This window comes from Colius striatus, chromosome 14 (genome assembly GCF_028858725.1).
Source record: "Colius striatus isolate bColStr4 chromosome 14, bColStr4.1.hap1, whole genome shotgun sequence".
Classification (NCBI taxonomy): Eukaryota; Metazoa; Chordata; class Aves; order Coliiformes; family Coliidae; genus Colius; species Colius striatus.
This window is the reverse complement of record NC_084772.1, coordinates 13,529,711-13,550,756: the sequence shown is the minus strand read 5'-3', so window position 1 is coordinate 13,550,756 and position 21,046 is coordinate 13,529,711. Positions and strand designations below refer to the sequence as shown.

General features: G+C 43.6%; 2 protein-coding genes across 2 annotated transcripts; both read left to right on the top strand.

The window, feature by feature from the left end:
* The first annotated feature begins 2 nt into the window (after nucleotides 1-2).
* On the top strand, nucleotides 3-2,896 carry CKLF (chemokine like factor). The gene is made up of 4 exons (XM_062007507.1): nucleotides 3-123; nucleotides 210-368; nucleotides 905-1,000; nucleotides 2,523-2,896. Exons 1-4 carry the CDS (start codon nucleotides 55-57, stop codon nucleotides 2,625-2,627), a joined length of 429 nt encoding a protein of 142 aa, XP_061863491.1. The 5' UTR covers nucleotides 3-54; the 3' UTR covers nucleotides 2,628-2,896.
* Nucleotides 2,897-3,593: 697 nt separating this feature from the next.
* On the top strand, nucleotides 3,594-19,176 carry CMTM3 (CKLF like MARVEL transmembrane domain containing 3). The gene is made up of 5 exons (XM_062007500.1): nucleotides 3,594-3,766; nucleotides 12,256-12,411; nucleotides 14,212-14,307; nucleotides 15,572-15,695; nucleotides 17,309-19,176. The coding sequence occupies exons 1-5, from the start codon at nucleotides 3,653-3,655 to the stop codon at nucleotides 17,335-17,337; spliced, it is 519 nt and encodes a 172-aa protein (XP_061863484.1). The 5' UTR covers nucleotides 3,594-3,652; the 3' UTR covers nucleotides 17,338-19,176.
* Nucleotides 19,177-21,046: the final 1,870 nt, after the last annotated feature.

The window sequence follows — 21,046 nt, the reverse complement described above, 5'->3', positions numbered from 1 at the left end:
GGGCGCGGGGCGGGGCCGCGGCGGTTGCGAGAGGCCGGTACCGGTCCCGCCGCCATGGCGGTGGTGGAGGTGGACAGAGGCTTCTTCCGCTCCCCGCGGGCCGCCCTGAAGATCGCCCGCACGGTAGGCACTGAGGGGAGCGGCGCCGGGCCGGGCCCCTCCGCTGCCCGCGCCGCGCTGAGCCGCCCGTGCTTTTTCTGTCCCCTCAGCTGCTGGCGTTCGTAACGTTCGTCTGCTTCGCGGCCTCACACTCTCACGGGGCGTACACGGCTTTGGCTGCCATGGAGACGGCAATCACGGCGCTGTTCCTGCTGCTGTACCTGCTGAAGCTCGACAAAAAGATGAGGTGTCTGTTCTGGCCCTTGGCTGTGAGTATGGGCTGGCCCCCGACCGGGGGGTTCGACTCGGCTTGTCATCGCCTGTTCTGAGGGGTTATTGGCAGTCAGTTCAGTTGCTGTTTCTATAACGGAAAAAAACGACAGTATTTCCTTTCTGCCGAACCAGCTTTTCCCAAGAGCTGACAGTGCCCTTGTGCGTCGTGTAAGCAGCACCATTTGCTTACCTGGATAACACTGAGCTTGTAACCCTTCAGATCGCACATTAAACATACACAATGTTCACGAGTTCTCTTACCTCCCATTGTTCAATTTATCTGCTGCTTTGGTCTGTGCGGCATAGCCAAGTTGCAAACATTTGGCACAGAAAAAGCTAAAATGAGGAAGTTTTCCCACAAACACCGATTTTAACATCAAGCCACTGGGTGTCACTGTCGGTCAGGTGTGGATCTCTGTGTAACGCCATTCGCCTAGTAAACGAGCACGTTTTAGTCATTCATACCGCAGTTATTCACGGTCTTCGCGTGGATATTTCAGAACAAATACTTTGCTTCCCCTGGCTGTTTCAGGATATCTTCAACTCGGTGATTGCAGCATTGTTCCTCTTCATCGTGTGCCTCTTTGCAATAATACTCAAGGCCAACGATGGGACACTGGCTGGAGGAGTAAGTAGAAACGTTATTAACCAGTTTCAGCTCTTACAGTAGAAGTGATGTGAACCTCTTGATGAGGTTCATGTGGTGAGGCCATGAAAATAACTCTTGTCATGATAGAGTGTACACAGAAGTCACAAACAAAAGTGAATACGCATTCACTGTATCTCACTAAACCAAATCCTCAAATCACCAGGCATTTAAAGATATTACTTGACTTTGGAATCATCAGAGGAATACACTGAACGCTCCTAGAGTTTGGCTAATTTAAGTAAACCTGCATTTGCTTCCATAACGTGAAATTTTCAGTGGAAGAAACTGTAGCTCATTTAGGACTACTCAGTTTGGTTACACTATTTAGGAAATGCTTGCAGTCCTGCTACAAAGAGATGAAGCTTTTAAACAGACTTCTGACAGAATCGAAGAAATTATGGCCCTTGCGGTTTTTTGTACTATGATTGTAAGATTTTTATGTACTTAAGATCAAACCACTTTAATAGTTTAAGCAACAGTTATTTTTAATTCAAATGAAAACTAACATTAAAAAAGGGGCAAAAGCCCCCTCAGTTTTGAAAGTATTTAAGTCTCCTTAAGTGCAAGGTAAGGTAACATGTGACAACCAACCACAGGGAACCCAGAACTTGCCACATGAGTTTTTCCAAACCAGCTTAAGAGGTGAGGAGGTGGAAAGCTGATGTCTTTGCTGGCAGTGACTTCCAAAGCAAGAAGGAGACTTTCTGATGAAGACATTGGCTGTGCTAGAATACAATTCATATTCTGGTGTGAAATTAATAGAAATCAAAGTTGGAAGCAAAAGACTAAGCAGGTAGCTTAGAAAACAGGTTTGGGTATAATATGACATCTTCAATGTTGTGAGAAACAGATTTGCCCCTGGACCTGTCCTCAGGGGCACAAACTGCCTTCAGCTGTGCTCTCCTGAATAGTTCTGTTTAAAACTCGCACAAAAAACTTGTGTGCATATGGAGTCAGGCTGAGGAGGGAGAGCTGAGCAAGTTAATTCAGTGATGTTTTGCAAACACATTTTTCCAGTTGCCAGCCTGAAGTTCTGTATTTTTTAAATACTTAAGTATATTTCACTTTGGAATACATTTCCCATTCAGAGCTTCAGAGGAGAAGGGCACCATTGCTTTCTTGCTGAGCTTGTTTCCATAAGTGTTGACTTTTCTCTGGGCCAATACCGTTAATTAGATAGTTCTTAACAAGGCAGAAGGTTTTTCATGTAGGATAAAAGCATTGTCTGGCAGAATGCTGCATTAGCTTAGCTTTCAAGGAGAACACATCATCTCCAAGGCTTCAGCCAAACATCAAAGCCAGGGTGTAGGTGTAGACTGCTGTATGAAAGGCTGATGGGATTTAAATATGGATGTTATTTATCAGCTGCCTCACACATACATTTAGGCCAGAAGCAAGTTAGGAAGATGTGTTGACTGTTTCTGTGAGGAACAGTAGATGAGTCACTACAGTGAAAGACAGAGATCTTGTGCAGAAATTAACATTATCATTACTTTTATAGGTGTTGGGTCTTTTGCTGCTTGTTCTCTGTGTTGCTGATGCGGTTGTCCTTTCCAAAAAGATTAGCCTTGATGGACCAAGAAGAAGGACTACTCCTGAGAACTAACAGCACCATTTTAGTAAAATAACAATTTATTGATGCCTGGTTTACTGTTCTCTTTTAAATAATTTGTATTTCTGTGTGCTTGCCTTTGAATTTCCCGTGCATTTATGTACATTTTGGCAAGTATTGTTCATCAGTTTTCTTACGTTTACAAATGCAGTTTCTGTGTTGCAATGTCACCAGTCGGAGCTTCACAGAAAATTGTCTTGGTTTTCTAAACTTGATGACATTTTATACTTGTAACAATTTAATAATTGCCTTTTTCCTCTGTAATAAAAATAAAATACAATTTATTCAATATTATTTCTTTATGAAGTGTAGCTGAGGTAATTTTTTTTTATTTAATGTACGAGAACCCATCTTTGGCAGTAGATTTTTTTCCACCCTTACTTGTGTCCCTCATGCCTCCTGCCTGGTGCCTGCCTCAGGCCATGTGAATGCTTTGGTGCCCACGCATTTTGATCCCGAATTTTCATTTTTATGTTACAAATACCACTGAAAGTCACGCTCCTGCCTCCCTTGTGTAACGCAACCACGACGGTTGTGCAGCGCAACGCAGACAGTAGGTAACGTTAAATATTGTGAGCCCTAAGTGCCCGTGCGGACCTCTGCGGGCACGCTCGGCGCCTCCGGCATTCGCCTGCGATGGAAGAGGGGTTGGAGGCCGCGAGGCGGGAGGGGCGGCCGTGCAGGGGGCGGGAGGGTTCAAGCGCTTTCCCGGCGGCGATGCGATCCGAGCCCGGCCCGGGCGCGCACCCACCGCCGGCGCGGGGAGCAGCGCAGCGCAGCCCCGCCGTGGGGCCAGTGCTGCCCCCGCGGGCCCCGGGGCGGCAGCGAGCTCCGGGCAGCGGCAGAGCGGCCCCTCCCGCCGCCACCCCCCAGTTTTGGGGATGCTGAAACTTTTTTTTTTCCACGTTTCCGCAGTGTCACGATTTCCGCTTCCCTCCTTCAAAAAAAAACCCAACCCCAACCCAGCCGCAGCAGCCGCTCGCCCCGCAGCCGAGCCCCGGCGCTCCGAGCCCGCCGCCATGGAGGAGCCCGAGCCCGCGGGGACTGCTGCGGGGCAGCCCGGGCTGCGCGCGCTCCTGCCCCCCCGCGAGTTCCTGTGCTCCCGCAAAGGGCAGCTGCTGCTCGCCGAGGCGGTAAGCGCGGGCGGGGGGCGGCGGGGATGGGAGGGATGGGGGCGGCCGAGCGCGGACCTCCCGCCGGCAGCGGGCCGCTGACCCCCCTGCAGCGAAGCGCGCTCCAGGAATCTGATCTCGCGGTGCCGCTCGTCTGTCCGAGCACAGCCGAGGGGGAACACCGGCCGACAGCCCCAACACCGGGCAACTTCGGGGCGGGAAGCTCTAGTTGATTTTGCTCAGGCACGGCACGGTAGGAAATGAAATGAGGTGTCAGCTTAAGCTTCCAGCGCCTTCAACGTCCCTTTCTCAGTTAAGAAGGACTTTGATTTCCCTTTATCCTCGTTGCAGCATGAAGGCTGCTCCCCCCGGTTTGCGGTATCTCCGCGGGCCACTGGGGAGGCAGGGGTCACAGGCGAGCGTGTCCCCAGTATGCCGAGAATGGACCTCACTCAGGAAGTTTTGATGTGTGGCAGCATATAGGGGACCACGATCTCCCAGCTTTTGTCCTGAGCACCTCAAAAGGCTGTGTTTGCCCCTCACCTTCCAGAAGGACATGTGCTCACAGCTGTGGAGGCACTTAGATTACTCTGAAAGGAGACACACTCCTACAAATACACCTTTAGGTCCAAGTTCAGAGATCAGGGCTGGTGGTAATTATAAGCATCTGGGTTTTGGTGTAACACTTTCTGGTGTTTTAGTTGTAGAGATGGCAGATGAAACAGCACCCACCAGGGCTGGGAAAGAGAAAACTTAGCCCCTGGGCTAGTGAGTATGGGACAATCAAAAGTTAAATTTTGAGAGGACAGGAGTTGATTGAAGTTAGACCTTTAACATCATTTGTAGTAGAAATAGTGAGAAATGTTAACACTGAGCTCTCTAGTTTTAGCTGGAGTTTTGATGGCAGATAGTCAAATACTGGGACAGCCCAAACTCATACTCAAGTACGTGGAGTGGTGTTTAAGTGTGAGGTGTCTCTGGCTACCGGTGTGCTGGCTCAGAGGGAAACCGGGAAAGGCAAGCACCTGAAAGGGAAGGAATGGGCAGGAAGAGGCTCCCTGACTTGCCCTTTCAGTTCAGAAGCCTGTGGGCACTGCCCTGGGGCAGACAGCGAGGAGAACATCCAGGAAATGGGAGGCTCGTTGTGAGAGGAAAAATCCTTCATTCAGGAGGTGAGGATGATTCCTGGGATAGGGAACACAGGCTTTGGTCTGCAAAGCAGCAGGCCCTGGGCTGTATCAGCTCCACCAAAAATGCTATAAAAATTCCAGGTACTCACCATCACTCATAGAGCATCTGTACGTGTAGCTTACTTAGAAGATGCCAAAGCCCAACTAACTTTACTCCTTTGGCCCATTTTTGTTACACACTATAAGATACACTGGAATTTCTATAAAAGCTTACAGCCAGTGAATTGTGACTTTCAGAGGGCCAGGCTTTTTAGCATCTCTGAATGCTGACACATTTGCTTTGGTCATGGAATCAGACTCGCCCTTTTGTTGTCATAGAGAAGTACTGATCACATCTCCTTGGAGTAATAAAAACTGGGATTTAGCCTTTGTAAGGCCACTCGGGGCTTCCATAGAGTTTGGCTGAAAGCAGCTTTAAAATCCCATCTGCCGAAGCTGCAGCAAAGCCTTCTGTGAGCTTCTTTCAGGCCAGCCCACGTGCTTAGGATGTTGTTTCCTGGCAGAGAGGAGGTAGCAGTAGTTTTCTTTCCAGTTGTCTCAGCTTTGCCAGAAGAAATCCTTGAAGGCAACACAGGCCTCAGAATAAATTCAGATGAGTCTAAGTTCAAGCTATCATAATTTAAATGTGTTTCATCTTTAGCTTTGTATTTCTCATCTTGAATGTTTGATTTTCCTTCTTTGACACAGTACTGATGTGGGGTGGGGTTGGGTTCTGCATAAATGTATGTAAATAATATTCATGGGATACAATTTTGAATGGTGTCTTTTGTTCAGAAACAAAATGAGGTTCTCATGACTGTTCCAGAATACTTCTGCCACAGTATTATTCGTCAGCTTGGCAAGTCAGGAAGAACACATGCTGTATTTCTCTGTCTTTCAAGTCATGTGAATACTGGCGTGTCTGCAGGTAGATCAGAGGTTCCCTCTTCAGCTATAGGAAGTGCTGAGTCATTATTTTCAATATTCATAAAGCAAACTACCATATATTGAAAAAATAAATTTCCACCAAAGCCATGCAGCAACTTGCAAATATCTCTTGAGTGGGGTGGATGGTTATACTTCTCCTTTTCAGTCTGTGGCAAAAAGGGAACAGGAGCCGGCTTACAGCAAATTCCCTCAGCCCAGTGACCGTGCTGGCTGTGCACTTGGTGGAGTAACCTCCTTGAAAAGTCTTGTTTTGCCCAGCAGAAGTGGCTGGCCAATGATGGGCTCAGCTTGTCCTAAGTTATAGCAGACCAACTCAGACTTCGTAAGGAAGACAAGCGCCACTTCCCTCAGCCCAGTGCCCTCCCAGGGCACCCATGCCCTGGGCAAGGTGGTGCAGCAACCACACCAGGAGCACGAGGGCTCGGCCCTGCCACTGAGGATGGCTCTGAACTGTTCAGACTGAAGGGAACTGCTGCAGCCACTTCTTAAAAGTAACATTTACAGACATTTTCACATGAGGTGAGCACAGATCTTTACATCGTTAGAGTGTTAATTTTCCTGTCGGCATGTAAACTGCTCTGTGGGATGTCAGGTCTGGGCTTTCTGGGGCTTCCCCTAGAACAAGTTAGGTTGGTGATGAAGCTGATTACTGCTAGAGGCTTAATTAAAATCTCAAATTTTATTCAGAGAAGGAAGTTCTCTCCCACACATTCACTTTTCCTTTTGATCTTCCTGCTCTATTAATTTTTCATTGCACTTGGGATAGCTACACAGCCACAAAGGAGGAGTAACACGAAGGACATGTATAAGCATTGCTGTGTCTCCTGATTCTGTTTATTCTCACTGTCTTTCTAATCATCATTCTTTTTTCCTTTCTATTCTCTTCCTATACCATTATTTCTTTCATATATTTTAACACTCTTCCTCCTTAAGCTGCTCATTTTCCTTAAGTACTCGAGTAGCTGTCTTGAAGGTCACCATCTCATCTGTGCTCTTTCTCTCTTTAAGAGATGCATTTCTCAGTTCCCTCTGTCCTGTGTTAGAACCATCAAACAGCCACTCTCATACCTGCCATTACAGCTTGTCCAGGCAAGATCCACCTTTGTGCATTCTGCTGCTCACCCTGGGTACTTCAGTCAAGCTTTTCTGTTTGTCCTGGTGACTGGGCCATCTCCTTAGTTCCCTGAAGCCAGTATACAGTGGCACTACCTCTAGTTTATATTTTAATATAAAAATATATCATAAGGTTGTCCTGTATAAGGTTGTGCCACCTTTGTGGAGACACAAAGGACGTAGAGTTCATTGTGCCTGTTTTTTCTTCTCTTTTCCTGTCTTTCTTCTGTCTTTTCAGTCTTCTGTGAACTGACCTTCATAACTGAAACTTCCAGCTGCCCTGTGTAAAGCCTTCTTCAAAGAAGATCCCTGTGCCTTTATCTGGGTCTGTAGCCAGAAGGTGACCTGTGTGGCTACTTCTGAGGGAACCATAAACTTCACCTCCATGACAAGGACAACAGAGAAGTAACTCTGCCAGTAACCAATAACAAAATGCACTCTTGTCCCAAAGAGATCCGCACTAGCCAGTTGTGAAAACCTGTGGAGGGGAAATGAGGAGCCCATCACGGGCAGGGCAGCAGGTGTGTATAGCAGTGTGCAATGATGGCAGCTGCTTCCCTCCATCTGCATCATCCCTGACAGCCTGCAGTAAGTCTGTTCTCCCTGCACAGAGCAGACAAAACACCCCCATGCTCTGCCATGGCCTCAGCACTTCAGCAGTCTTCCCTCAAGGGACACAATGCTCTCTAACTACTGTAACTAATTATGTTTGTATCTCAGATTGCAAGCTGGTTGTATGATAAGGTATAATTCCATAATGCCTGCCCAGTTTACAAAGCCCAGCAACAAAATCTGAAGTAATAATTGCATGGGAGAAAATTACTTTTGGAAACATAATACCAAAGAATTCCCTTTAAAAAGGAAAGAGTAATATGTAATAGTTATTTCTCCTTTGTGTGCACTCCCATTCCCACAAAAAAGGTGCTCAGTGAAAAATCAGGCTTCTTTTTTGCCAGGATTTTTTATAATGATACCACTACCAGACTATGAAAGGATCCTGTTCTGTTCTTCGCTGCACTAGAGCTTTGTGCATCCAGACATTCCTTCAGACTGAAGTTGGCAGCAATTGCACCAACCTTTCAACAGCAGCACAGGAACAACTCAGACTCCTAGCTGCTGTCAATGCCAAGGATGTGATTCCAAGGGAAAAGATAAACTCTCTCTGTAAATACAAATGGACAAAAGTGATAAAACTCTAATTATCTCTTTTTTTCTCCCAGAAGCAGTAGTGCTTTCTGAGTCTGAAAGTGCCAGAAATGAGGTCTCAACTACATTGAGTATCAAAGACTTCCTCTCTAGCTGTTTACTTTTGAGCATAGACACAGAGCTCTTAGAAAAGCGACAAGCTCTCACTGCTTGACCTTTTTCTGAAATCACTTTCAGAAAAAAAGGTGCAGAAAAAGTGTGATGTGCAGTGGATCATTTGATGGTCTTTAGAGGGATCAGGCTACATTCTGAAGGTTTGTCATTTTTAGAGCAACTTTTGGTTTGCAGGCATTTGTCTCACTTTTCCAGACTTCAAGTCTTTAAGTGTTCATTATTTCTGAGTACAGGCTGGCACATCAGCATTTGCACTGTGGGAGGAGAGGTATATATTTTCAAATTACCAAATTTTTAGATTACATCAAATGCTGCAGTTAGTGGCACTGCAATTTAATGGTCTGATAAGAAGATACCTATTCACTTTTATAGCTCAAAAGACAGTATTAAGTAACATCCAGTGTTACTCAGGGAATCCATGCTCTCCACCATTCAGAAGGGGAAATAAGCTCTAAACAAAGAGAAATGAGGAACATCATCAGAAGCTGACAGCTTTGTGGGCTCTTGTATTACAGTTACTGAGTAGATCTGGCACTAAAATCCACATCAGCACTGTGACAAAGCCACATGGAGACAAATAGAAAACGAAAGAACAAGCTGTAGCACCACAACTGTCACCTGACGGAGCCTCCAGGCACCTCCTTCCTTAAGTTTCTCTTGTTCTTTCGAATGTCTGCCTGCCTCCCCTTCCAGCACCTCCAGCCTTGCCTCAGTGAAGGCTTTAGCATCTGATAGTGTTGTCTTTCAAACTTTCATTGTGAGAATCTGGTCCACTGTTTTATAGGTGTGTGTTTCACATAACATGTCCCTTGGGCCTTTGCAGTTTCTGAATGCCTCCAAAACAGGGAATGATGCTTGACTGGAGAGCAAATATCACACTTCATGTCAGATTCCCCCCCCGCCCCCCCCCTCTTTTTTTATTTATCAACAACCTATTGAAATCAAAGGACTTCTTGCAGATCAAGAGGTGGTGGTGATGGTGAGGGTACACTTACTGTTCATCAGGGCTGAGAAACAAGCAGCAGGAGGCTGCTGTGATCCTACCGATAATCAAAGGGTTTGTTTGAACAAATGACTGTCTTTTTAACTAGGTTTTAAAATCTGTTTTCCCAGATGCCAGCTCCTCTGGATCAGACCAAGTTAGAAAGCTGAACTGCTCAGACTGATACTTTTGTCACTTGAGCAACTTACCTTGCACCTAGGCAGCAATCCCTCTGTCACACCAGCACACTGGAGCAGGAGCTCCTCAATGTACTCTCCAGAAAACAAGTTTCTGTTTGCATCCTGAGCCATGTTGCAGCAGGCCTTTGGGCACCACGCAGACCTGTCCAGGGCCGTCAGGGTGCAGGGAAGGCAGCAGGAACCTTACAGTTACACAAATTACCATATGGGTGATGTTAAGAGAACACAAAGGCTCTTCATTTCATCTAACAGTTAATGGTTCTGACAGAAAAAGTTTTTCTCTGTATAAAGGCAGACAGAGCACAGGAGTTTCTGTATCAAACAGAATTGAGATCAAACTGATCTCAGCTGTGTGTCATCAATTTACACAGCAGAAATTTTCCTCTCTACCTCTTTTCACTGCTCTAATATGATGTATTATTTAATACTGCATTTAATCCTTTCATAAGAGAATTACTAAGTTTAGTTCAGGCATCTAGTTCCGCTGTTGAAAGGGAGGTGGTTGGTCGGACCTGTCCTGAACAAGTCTCCTCTCAGCTGCTGTTCATCCCTGCATATTGCTCTGGCTCTGCAATCACTTACCATCCTTTAGCCAGAAAAAGAAAAATGTTTTTTTTTTAAAAACACCAGAACAAGAAAGGAAGACATGTCCTAGCTATATAGTGATTTATTTTCAACCCAAGAAAACATGAAACCATGTTTAAGTTATGAGCTGCAAACAAAAGTGAAGCAGATCTGCAAAGTTTAAGTCCAGTTCTTTCTAGTTTTATTCCATGGGGATGGGAAGGGAAGTTTTATTCCAGTGTGATAGGAAGGAGGAAGAAATCCTCTTTCCTTTTAGTTGTTTTCAAGTTCTATTACATGCACTTCCTTTCAAACAGTACTTAAAACTGCTCATTCACAGAAGTACCATGTTAAGGATAAGATACAGTGAATGAGTTCCCTCAGCTGTATTAAAGCTCTAGAAAAACCTGCCAAGAGGCTGTGAGCAATAAGCAACTAATAATGGGATAAAAAACAACAAATAGGGTAAATGTTAACAAGTAACAAGCCTCAAAGCAGAAGTGAATTCTTTGTATTATACCAGAGCAGTTTCTTACACCCAATGAAACAAGAACAATGCATAGGCATTTTAAGATAAATATAGTATCCTACTAAAAATGTCACATCCTCTCAAACTTCACCACCCAGTCCTAATGGATCAAAACAACATACTACAGCTGTTACCATCCTGGTCAAGAACTGACTGCTTTCCCGAAAAATAGGCTTAGATTGGTAATTAGGCTTGGTAATTAGGTAAACTAAGAAATTATCTCAACAGGACTGAGATGTTCAGCTGCCCCCTCAACAGGCTCTTTGGATACATGTATTCAAAGGTTGACTGACCCTTCACAGTCGCTATTAATTATAGGAACCTTTGTCTTCAAGTATAATAATGATTTCTTTTGAGGTACAGGTGGTTCCCAGGAACATGTGTTAGCAGCAAGCAAAAAAATCCATAGATCTGAAATATGAGGTAAATGCATTGATCATCACAGTCCAAACATTTATGTTTCTCAAGAAGCCACATCTGTCTTCAGATGTGCCATCTGGGGCAAAACAATACATCTCTTTCCTCTATCACAAGTGAGAATGTCAGTGTCCCAATTTAGAATTCAGAAGTTAAAAACAAACCTGTGTAATCTAATACTCAAATAGTACTTACTGCTATGCTGATCAAAAGCATCTCTGAGCATTGCTAAGGCATAGATTTGTCTTCAAGAGGAAGGGCTGAATACAGCAGCTCGGGTTTAAACTAGCACACAGAGCTCACACTTGCACAAAGTGTTTTATTCTGTATGCCACCTACTCTTTTTACAGTTTGAAGAAAACAGGAGAACAAAAGAAAACAATTGGAAAAGGCAGGAGCCTTTTCTTGGAGGTGACCAAGTTGATCAACTCCCAATACATCATTTGAAAATGTTATGAGGTTTCTCCATGGTTTCCTCACCTCTCACTTTCACAGATACAGCAGCTGAAAAGGCAAAAGTCTCACACAGCACCTCACTACTGTCTGCTTTAAGTGAAAAGGAAAACTTTCAGCCATTTTTCCATTGAAAACCTTTTCTGATTTGAGCCATAAACTATGTGCTAAAGGTGTTTTAATCGAATGGGAAAACAAATGCCATTTTTGGTTATTTAGTAGAGTTAGGAACTGTCATGGAGATAAACCAAATGTATGGGAGTTATCGATCCTGTTACTCTCTAAAGCAGCTGTCTACACTGAAAAGCTAGACCGGAGACTTTCAGAAATCACAGAGTAATTCTCAGCCCTTTTCTATCCATCAACAGCAGACTTTTTTCTTTCAGCCCTAAGGAGATTATAGATGCTGAGTTACTTTGGGCTATCTGAGGAGCGATTTGGGTTTCGAATGAGAACTGCTGAAAGCTTAAAGCTCTGTTTGCTTGACAACGCCCCACTCTGTTCCCAGAATTATGTTGTCAGAACTGTTTACAATCCAGAGCAAATGACTGACTGGGATAGGTGCAAATCCACTGAGCTCTCCAGAAAGCTGATTTCACAGGCATTGAAATTAACACCATTGCTGTAGATTTATTCCATGCCAAACAAGAAAGTTCATCTGGCCCAAGAAAGAATAAAAAAAAGGTAGGAATCAACCTACATCATCACCAGCAGCACTGACAGAAACACACAGGGAGGATAATGCTTCAAAGCTGCTCAGCTGCCTGGGGCTCTGCTTTTCCATGCGAGTAACTGGAGTCTTCCCTCTCCTCTAGGTGCTGTCATTTATCATCTTTATCTGCTATATTGCATCTCCAGCTGTTGCTTTCATGATGGCACCACTCCTAGAGTTTTTGCTGGCACTCTTTCTTTTTTTTGCCTATGCCTTCAAACTTAATGAGAAGTTTAAAGGACTCTACTGGCCTTTGACGGTAAGTGAAACATGCAATACAAAACCACAGATTTAGTTGTACAGCATGAGTAAAAGGGACTATATGGGAGCTTAGGTAGACTGGTAACAACTTCAGACCCCTATTAGAAACTTGTCCATATTGTTTCTCATTCTAAAGGTCCCAAAACACTCTTTGTGCTGTACTACATACTCCAGCTTTTTTGGTGCTGACTGAAAGCATGGTTTTATTAAAGCACAGAATTTATGCCCTATTCCAGACAAAGGGCTTAGGGCTGGATCTTCAGATGCAGGCAACACCAGCCTAACTAAGCCCCCAACTACTGCTGGGAGCTCCTTAATGTTGCCACCCTTAAGAATGGGGAAACAGACATGCTGTGTAGAAGTGGATACACTTGACTAAAAATGTTTTAAAGTTTTCAGGTAAGAGCTGCTGAGATGCAGAGTCATACTCACATACTGGCAGCTACTGCTGTTACAGGGAGAAGCCCTGCAGCTCTTGCCAGCAGATGCTCACTCACACAGAGGAAACACTGGAAAACTGGGGAGTCCTCAGGCTCATCACTGAAGGTGATCCCTGTACACTGGCCCCTGGATGTACATCCTCGGGCTCATCATTGCAGATCATCCCTGCGCACTGGCCACTGGATGTCTCTGTTGCTTCAAATACACATTGTAAAGGGAGCACTTGTCTAATAACATTACAAATGCTTCCAAAAAAATGCTCATCTCATAAAGCTGGATTCTCTTTTGGTACAGTCAAGCAATAGTTTGTCATAGTGAGACTGTAATTGGAGCTCTCAATGTGTAGAAGTACTGATAGCAAGGCCACTGGTGGATAAACCAAGAGCAGTGACCTTGGCTATGACAGCATGTGTGGTTTTCAGGTGGTAATCTCAGTTCCATAGTTCTCCCATTTTCTACATTAATCTGATTCCAGAGCTAAATAAAAAAATCACTTGTAGTCTATTATGTCCATTACCATAATATACTCCAGCCACAGAATGTAGATAACTGACCTTGTCCTGACTTCAGAAGAGTCAAGTTTCATGTAGGATTTGTGTTTTGAGACATCTTGCCCATCTGTTCTGAAAAGGCAGAAGATCTAATTGTGAACAGAGCTCAAGATACCATTATTCCAGCTCACGTGGTTTACATATGCTCTGGGAATCACAGCTCTTTATTGGATACACAGTTCAGAGGCCGTTGCTCTGGCACATCACTGCCTGTATGACAGATACATTCACATCGGGCTAGCTGTTGGACTTACAAGTGTACACACTCAGTATAAGTCATTGTTTTAAACACTGAACAAAGCGGTTTGTTTCTAAATGAAGTGTTCCTACAGACAGGCCTACTTCTATATAGAAGCAAGCACACGCCTGATCCCCGCGGGAGTTCATACACTGCTCCAGACCCTTTGGTACTGCAGGAGTTCTGCTTAAAGATAAGACTCTTTAAGGCATTTGAAATGATTCAGTAGAGCCTCGCTGCACTCCAAATTAAATGTCCCAGAAGGACAGCCCCTCTCAGCCTGAAGAAAGGTCTGCCTGACATACACATGGTACAAGTAGGATTTATACCAACATCTGTAAGAGCAGAGGCTTGTGCCAAGATTCCAGTCAACTCTCATTTAAAAATATATCCCAGATGAGCAACTCATCCGCTACAAACTACCAGGCTGTGGTCACGCTGCAGCATCAGGCGAGTCCACTGACAACAACAAAGGTTTCTAGTGCTCATTTGTGGAATCCTTCTGAGAGGAGTGTGTATGTTGGAATTACATGACTAATCTGAGAACGCAACATTGCTTATTTTACAGGATTTCTTGCGGTGTGTCACTGCTGCCATTATTTACTTTGCCATTTCAATTGCTGCTGTCTCAAAATACAATGATGGATCAGCTAAAGCAGCAGGAGTAAGTAGACATGAGCTTTCCACTCCAGTGTTCTGGTGAACTGCATATGGACAATAACATTTTTACCCCATTGCAAATAGAAGAAGTTTCTTCAACTAACGAACTGAGAATTAGATTTGCCAAAAGCAAGGAAAAAATGGTCAGCTATTTAGAAAAGCAGGTTTTGAATCCATCAATAGTATCTTTATCCTAACAGTGCTGCTCAATGTTAACTGTACAACTTGGGGAAGGCACCTATTGTGATTTTTAATTTACCAGCTATACAGGGAATTTAAACTTCTCTCTCCGTGCAAAGAACATCACAATCCTTGAATAGAGGGAAGAGTAATAACTAAAAAACAGAACTCAATCCTGTAACTAAGGACAATCTAAATTAAGTAATTTCAACCACCTGCCTCTGCTGCTTCATTTTACTTGTATGAGTTGAAACAAAAATACTGTTATTTTACCCACCAGTATATGGCCTGCCCAGGAGAGAGCCTTTGTCATCAGCATTTTGTATTCAGAAATATGATACAGCTCTTCCCTCTGCAACTTGACTCTAAGCATCAATAATGTATGCAACATAAATAACATTTGCATAATAATTTTAAAAGCTTAGGAGGAACAATACCCAGTAGCATTAACCAGCAACCCTTCCCAAACCATCCCAAGACACATGCAATTGCCAAACAAAGAGCTTGCTTTGTCAGTCCATTTAGAGATGGAGCAATGCAGCACAGCATTTACCCTGGCTTCTTGGACTGAAAACCAGCCACCTCTTGCCATGCTGCCGCTGCTTCAGACACTAAATCGCTAACTCCAGAATCATTTTATCTTGATCTAGTTGACTCTGCAATAGAAATGTCTCCTTGCAAACCAGTAAAAAAAAAAAAATCAGAGAAACAGAGATGAGATCTTGGTGGCAGAGTTGCTCTGGGATGGTGGAGTGCAGGTGTTACCTTCTCCTGTAGCTCCCAGCACAGGGCAATGCTGATGCTCAGAACATGCCCAGGGCCAAAGAGGGATGAATGTAGCTTAGGGAAGGACTAAGGACACATCCAATAGAGCAACTGCAAGGATCACTACAGAGGCTTTCAGAATAGCTGTACTTCGGTTGATGCCAATGGACCGGGAGATATATTCCTTCCCTGTCTTTTTAGAAAGGCACAGGCCAAAAAAAGTCAAGCCCAAGTTTTCTTTAAGATATTTTCCTGTGTCAGCTTGTTTTGGTTTGTCATTGATGGCCATGACCTGTTGTTAAAGTATTCTTTTGCCATTGTAGGTGTTTGGATTTATAGCCACAATCGTGTATGCCATTGATTTCTACATAACCTTCAACGACCTGGTCACTTTTCTCAAGCAAGGGCAAGGTGGTTCCGATTCCCCCGAGAGGCGCAAGTCAGAAGGTAGGCAAAATCCCCCAGTTGAGTTACACAAGCGTGTAACTTGAGATTTTCTTCTCCATTTCACCCTTCACAGGGGAGCAGGAGCACTCAGTAACAGCAGTTTCCATTCTTGCCTACCTTGATTTTGCATGCCACAGATATGCTGAATTACGAAGCTGCTTAACCTTAAAAAACAGTTGTTATTTCAGCAATTTATAAAGGTAACTAGGAAGCCAGGAATGTGAAGTTTCTCAGAGTTTTGTGCCTTTGAAAGCTCCTAAATCCAATTATAGAAATTCTTGTGCAGCACAGACTTTTTTCTTCCCATCAAGATGCAATACTTTAGAAACAAACCTTACTTTTTCCATAACTTAATCATTAACATCCATTAGTCCACAGTCTTTTATGTCAAATAGTGCTTTTCTCTTTATCATCACTTTATCTTGATTACTTATTCAGGGTCAGGCTTTGATCCTCTGTGGGCAAAGGGCCTTGAAATTCAAGGGCCACACAGCATAAAGTTAACAAGATTGTTATCAAAGTCCTTTCTAATATAGAAGGTACATTCTACCTCAAATCAGGCAGATCCATTTAGACAAAAATAAATAGGGAACTGCTGTTGGAAGTTCAAACCAATTTCAAGTCACCAGGACACCGGTAGCTGTTCTGCAGTACTCAGGAGCCCAAACCTGACATCCCCACCATGCCACTACTCATTGCACTCACACAGGTGAAAAAGATTTACTCACACTTAAAAAGAAACAAAAATCCCCACAAAACCCATCAGAAACAAACACCCAAGCCATGTATAGAATCCAGGAAGGTATACAGCAATGTCTTTTTTAGATCCTTTAGAAAACTCTTAAATGTTTTGCAAGCTGTAGGCCAAAGAGAGAGACGAAGAAATAAAGGAACAGATCAAAGGAAACAGACTGTTAAGACTAAAAACTTTATCCCCCACAAACTGAACTGACCTCAGAAGAAGATCAGGTGACAAGAGTATAAAATTAGGCTAAAGATTACATCTAATTTCCCTGGAGATGGAGAGAGAAATGGATAAACTTACAAATATGGAGTCGTGCAGCCTTGTGTCGATGATTTGACTGTGCTAGAAGGGCTCTGCCCCACAGCACTCAATTTCTCCAGTACCAAACGCATGTTCGCACTGGGACTCAACTGCTGAGGTCAGAAATCCCTTGCTTCCTTGCAAGCAGAGTCTAGAGTTTGGGTAAGATGTTCCTCTATAGGCCTATTGGGATTTCTTAACATGTTAATGCTTCTGGCTTTCAGACACGTTTAACTGGCAGTGCGTGACCACGACCCACAGCAAACAGCAATATTCTAGTACAGGAAGCATGTCTTCAGCACTTCCTCTCTTAACAAGAATAGCTCTGCAACTTCTTTCATCTGAACTGTAACCTACGTCGTAGTGGTCTATGTGCCTCTGGGCAGTATTTCTTAATTCCTTTGAAATACCATTTAAATCTCCATCACATTGGTGAGAACAGTTGTACAAGCCTTTTCCTAAATATGCCTTGTTCTTGGAAGCAGACACATCTCTCCCAGCAAGAGCTAATGCTGACGTGGAGATTGCCAGTTTCCTTTTCACTAGTGTTCCTTGTTTTAAATTTCAGATGAGGACTCTGATTCTGACTCAGACTGAAGAACCAAACACCAACCAAGCGTGAAGGGAAGATGATCAAGCACTTTCCTCTTTGCTGAATGCACTGCCAATTGAAATATCTCCTTTATTTCAGCCTTGGTATCCTCTTTCCATCTCACTGTTCATGGAGTCACCAAAGCGTAGACAGGGCAGTGATCTGGAAAAGGACACTATTCCCAACATCATTACATACTCTGTTAGAACTATGGATTTTACAGTAGTTCAACCTGTCACAGAAGTCTGTATCCAAACAGCACATCTCATTTCTCCCCTGCTCCTCCTTACTCGGCACTACAATGTACTGAGTGAATGGGAACAGAGCATTTTAAATGTATAAGCAGAGCTTTTGATATGCTTTCTTAACTCCAGATCTTTAACCCTTATAGCTTTTATACTTTTTCCTGTGCCAAGGAGGAGAGGCTCAGAATGCCTCTCCTTTATTTGTATTTTTCTTAATTGACTAACAGTATTTCTTTATCTGAAGCTTGAATATTCCACTATCTCAAGAACTGAAGGCATAGATTATAGTTAACATGTTGGTTTCAATACAGTTATATCTACTGCCTATCTGCAACAAGTGACAACTGGAAATCTGCAGCAAGAACAAACCTCAAAGTATGATTGTGCCACAGGGGAGCTGGCTCATCAAACATTCACTATCACTTTTTTAAGCTGCTTGGATGGAGTCACATCCCAGTTTCTGCAGTTTCACCACAGAAAAGAAATAGAACAGATGAGGCATGGTCTAACCAGCCCCTTTCCTGCCATTTGTGTGGAAGCCCCTGGGCGTGTTTGCACACACAGGTAAGGAAGGTTTGCTAAATACCATCCAACAGCACCTGCATACACAGCCTGACAGTATTTGTGTGCAAGACAGCACTGATCTCATGCTGTGTTGCACACACTGGTCCTCCTGGGAGAGGTGGCGCTGGGCTCAGTCCGCTGACTTCACAAAGCAGACGACCCTCTGGAAAACTCAGGATAGCTGGGCCCCAGGAGGGCAATGCACCCTTCCCACTGTGAAAAGGCAAAAAACCCTCCAAACTAATGTCTGCAATGAAATTAATTTCCCTAGACTCTCTTTTTGAGACGTGTGGTTTTCAGTTTCGTTGGGTTTTTTGTTTTGTTATGGGTTCTCTTCCTCTGGAAAGACATGATTTATGTCATGGTCCAATATTCTGGGGGAAAAGCCTTCTGAGTTTGCAAGAAGGCATTTTCCCAGGTAGCAGAACCTACCTTGAAATATTTATGTGCACCTAAATGCATACTGCTTGGAAAAAGCATGACATGCTCCTTGCATATGGCATCAGGTAGGTCTACTTCAAAGAAACCTAAAGACACTTAAATTAATATAGTACCGGAACAGGTGGCCTTAACAAAAAAGTAATTAAACTGAGAGCAGACGGTACTAACAGAGTAAATGAACATCAGGGATAAATCAATAAAGACAGATTTCCTTTGGAACAAGGTCATGGCTTGGGTTCCAGGTCCCTGCTAGCAGCTGGCTGCTAACAGCAGACACACGGTACCAAACAGAGAGCAGGTGCTGGGGAAGGTGCTGGCCATGGCCAGAGGGGCCCAACGTGCAGCTCTGGTATCTCCTCTTTCCACACCACTGAGAAAGCAAAACAAATGGTTGCTTCTACGTGTGACAAACCACCTTTGCTTTTATGAGAAAGAGCTTTTTGGACATTTTCCTGTATGAAATGACACTTTTTGCTCTTTTCTGTTGTCATATTCTACTGGACGCACTGTGACGTCAGGGGACTTGGGCTCATTTTTATATTCAATTGTTTTGTATTACTCTTTTTTTAATTAAAATATGTACTGCATGTCACAGCTGGAAACTAGTACATGGTTAATATTTAGAAACCATACTGGATTAAACCTCTTTTAATAGATGTGTTGGGTGTCTTAAAGACTTACTTTTACTGCCTTCAGGCAGGACGTGGTATGCTGAGGAGCAGAGAGCAGCACAGAGCCAGCACTGCAGACCAAGCACTAGTGCTCATACACGACTACCAAGGAGAAACTTCATCTTTAGCACATAAGCATGAAACAAGTTAACCAAGAATAAGTCTTAGTAGACATAGGAGATACAGTGCTCTTACTTGGCAACTAACAACACTGTAAACAACAATCCCCTTTGGGTTTACCCTTCACAGACATGTTGTAACCTCAAATCTGCTAAGGTTTCTCTAGTATTTTTTTTCACATTGGAATACTCTTAAAGTAACAGAAGAGGCAAATAAAATTGCCTATTAGTCACTTCAGGGCTATTTTTGCAGGCATACAGTGAATTGCCAGTCCAGAGAATTTCATTATTAGCATTCAAGTATGTAATGATTTCATTTATTTCTAACCAGTCTGCTCCCAGGGTCAAGCACTTGTGCATTTTATTTTAAAAGATCTGTTCCCATGACAGAATACATTTCTGTATTTTATGAACTTAATTTCAGTAACAGAATTCAATTAAGAATAATTAAAGCCAATTCTGATTTGAGGGGGAGGCTGACTCAGCCTTCTGTTCATTGCCCGAGAGCATTATTGCACTCAGCTCAGAGTCTGCTGCAGGGTGGAGGAAGTCTTCTGGGTTGGGGCGGGGGGGGTGGGTGTTTATTTGCTTGTTTTTCCTCAAGTGACAAGATCCAAGTAGCAGAAGCACTGGTTTCTCTGCAATTCAGGCTTCACAACACAAGCGTAATGCCACACCTGCAGCATGGAGGCCTTACTGAAGTTCTTATTTCAGTGTACCAGCAGGGTCATAATGCCTTGTTCCAAACAGGAGCTGTTTCCAAAACCCATACAGGCTAATCTATGTCTTCACTGCAACTACAGCACAACTATTCCCATTTTGAATTCCTGTGCTGGTTGAACAGCACTCAGCAGCAGACAAACCCAGGGAGTGATGAGAGCTTCCAATCCCAAGTGAGGAACAAATCTATGTAGAAACAAAGTGAGAGGTCTTATCATCTAAACACTGTGAATCAAAGCCACTAGCAGGAAGGGAAAACAATCAGCTGGCACCACAGATGGATGACTTAATACAGCTCTCACACCTGCTGTCAAAAAGCTTTTATACTTTACTGTGGAAGTACTGTTCAGTCTTGCGTGGCAGTTTTAGACAGGTGATGTTAAGGAATTCAAAAGACTTTTCCAAGCAGCCTTTTTAGATTCTGACTGCAATAAGAGGCTCAAACGTCCTTTTAACTCTCTGTCCATTACTTCATTTTGCTTTTTACCTGATACTGGTCAAAGTTCCATAAGTCTTACATTTCCAACTGACAAAATCTCCAAGATACTGAGTGGAAAGTGGTGTATCTCAGCCTGTGTGGTATTTGAGAAGAATGCTTCCACCAGCCTAGTGTGTTGGAAAGCAGAAGACAATTCAATGCTCTGCATAGCAAGCAGATGTTTTTCATTCATTATGCTTCTGGTAAGTGTTCATTGTGCAAATTTCTAAGCCTGAATTTTATAGCTGCGTCTTCCCAGGCTAAGAGATCAGCAGCTAGTATCATTAAGTAAGCATGTACTTGGAACTAGATACTAACAGTGCATGTTTCTGACACCTGCACTTTAAGATGCATAAATAAATGTGAAGTCATGCATGTTGCTGCTAGGCTGAGCTAAACCTCAGAGTGGGCAGCTTGTAACCAACCTCATCTGAGACTAAAACCAATAAAGTGGCTTCATTCCAAAAGCTAGGATA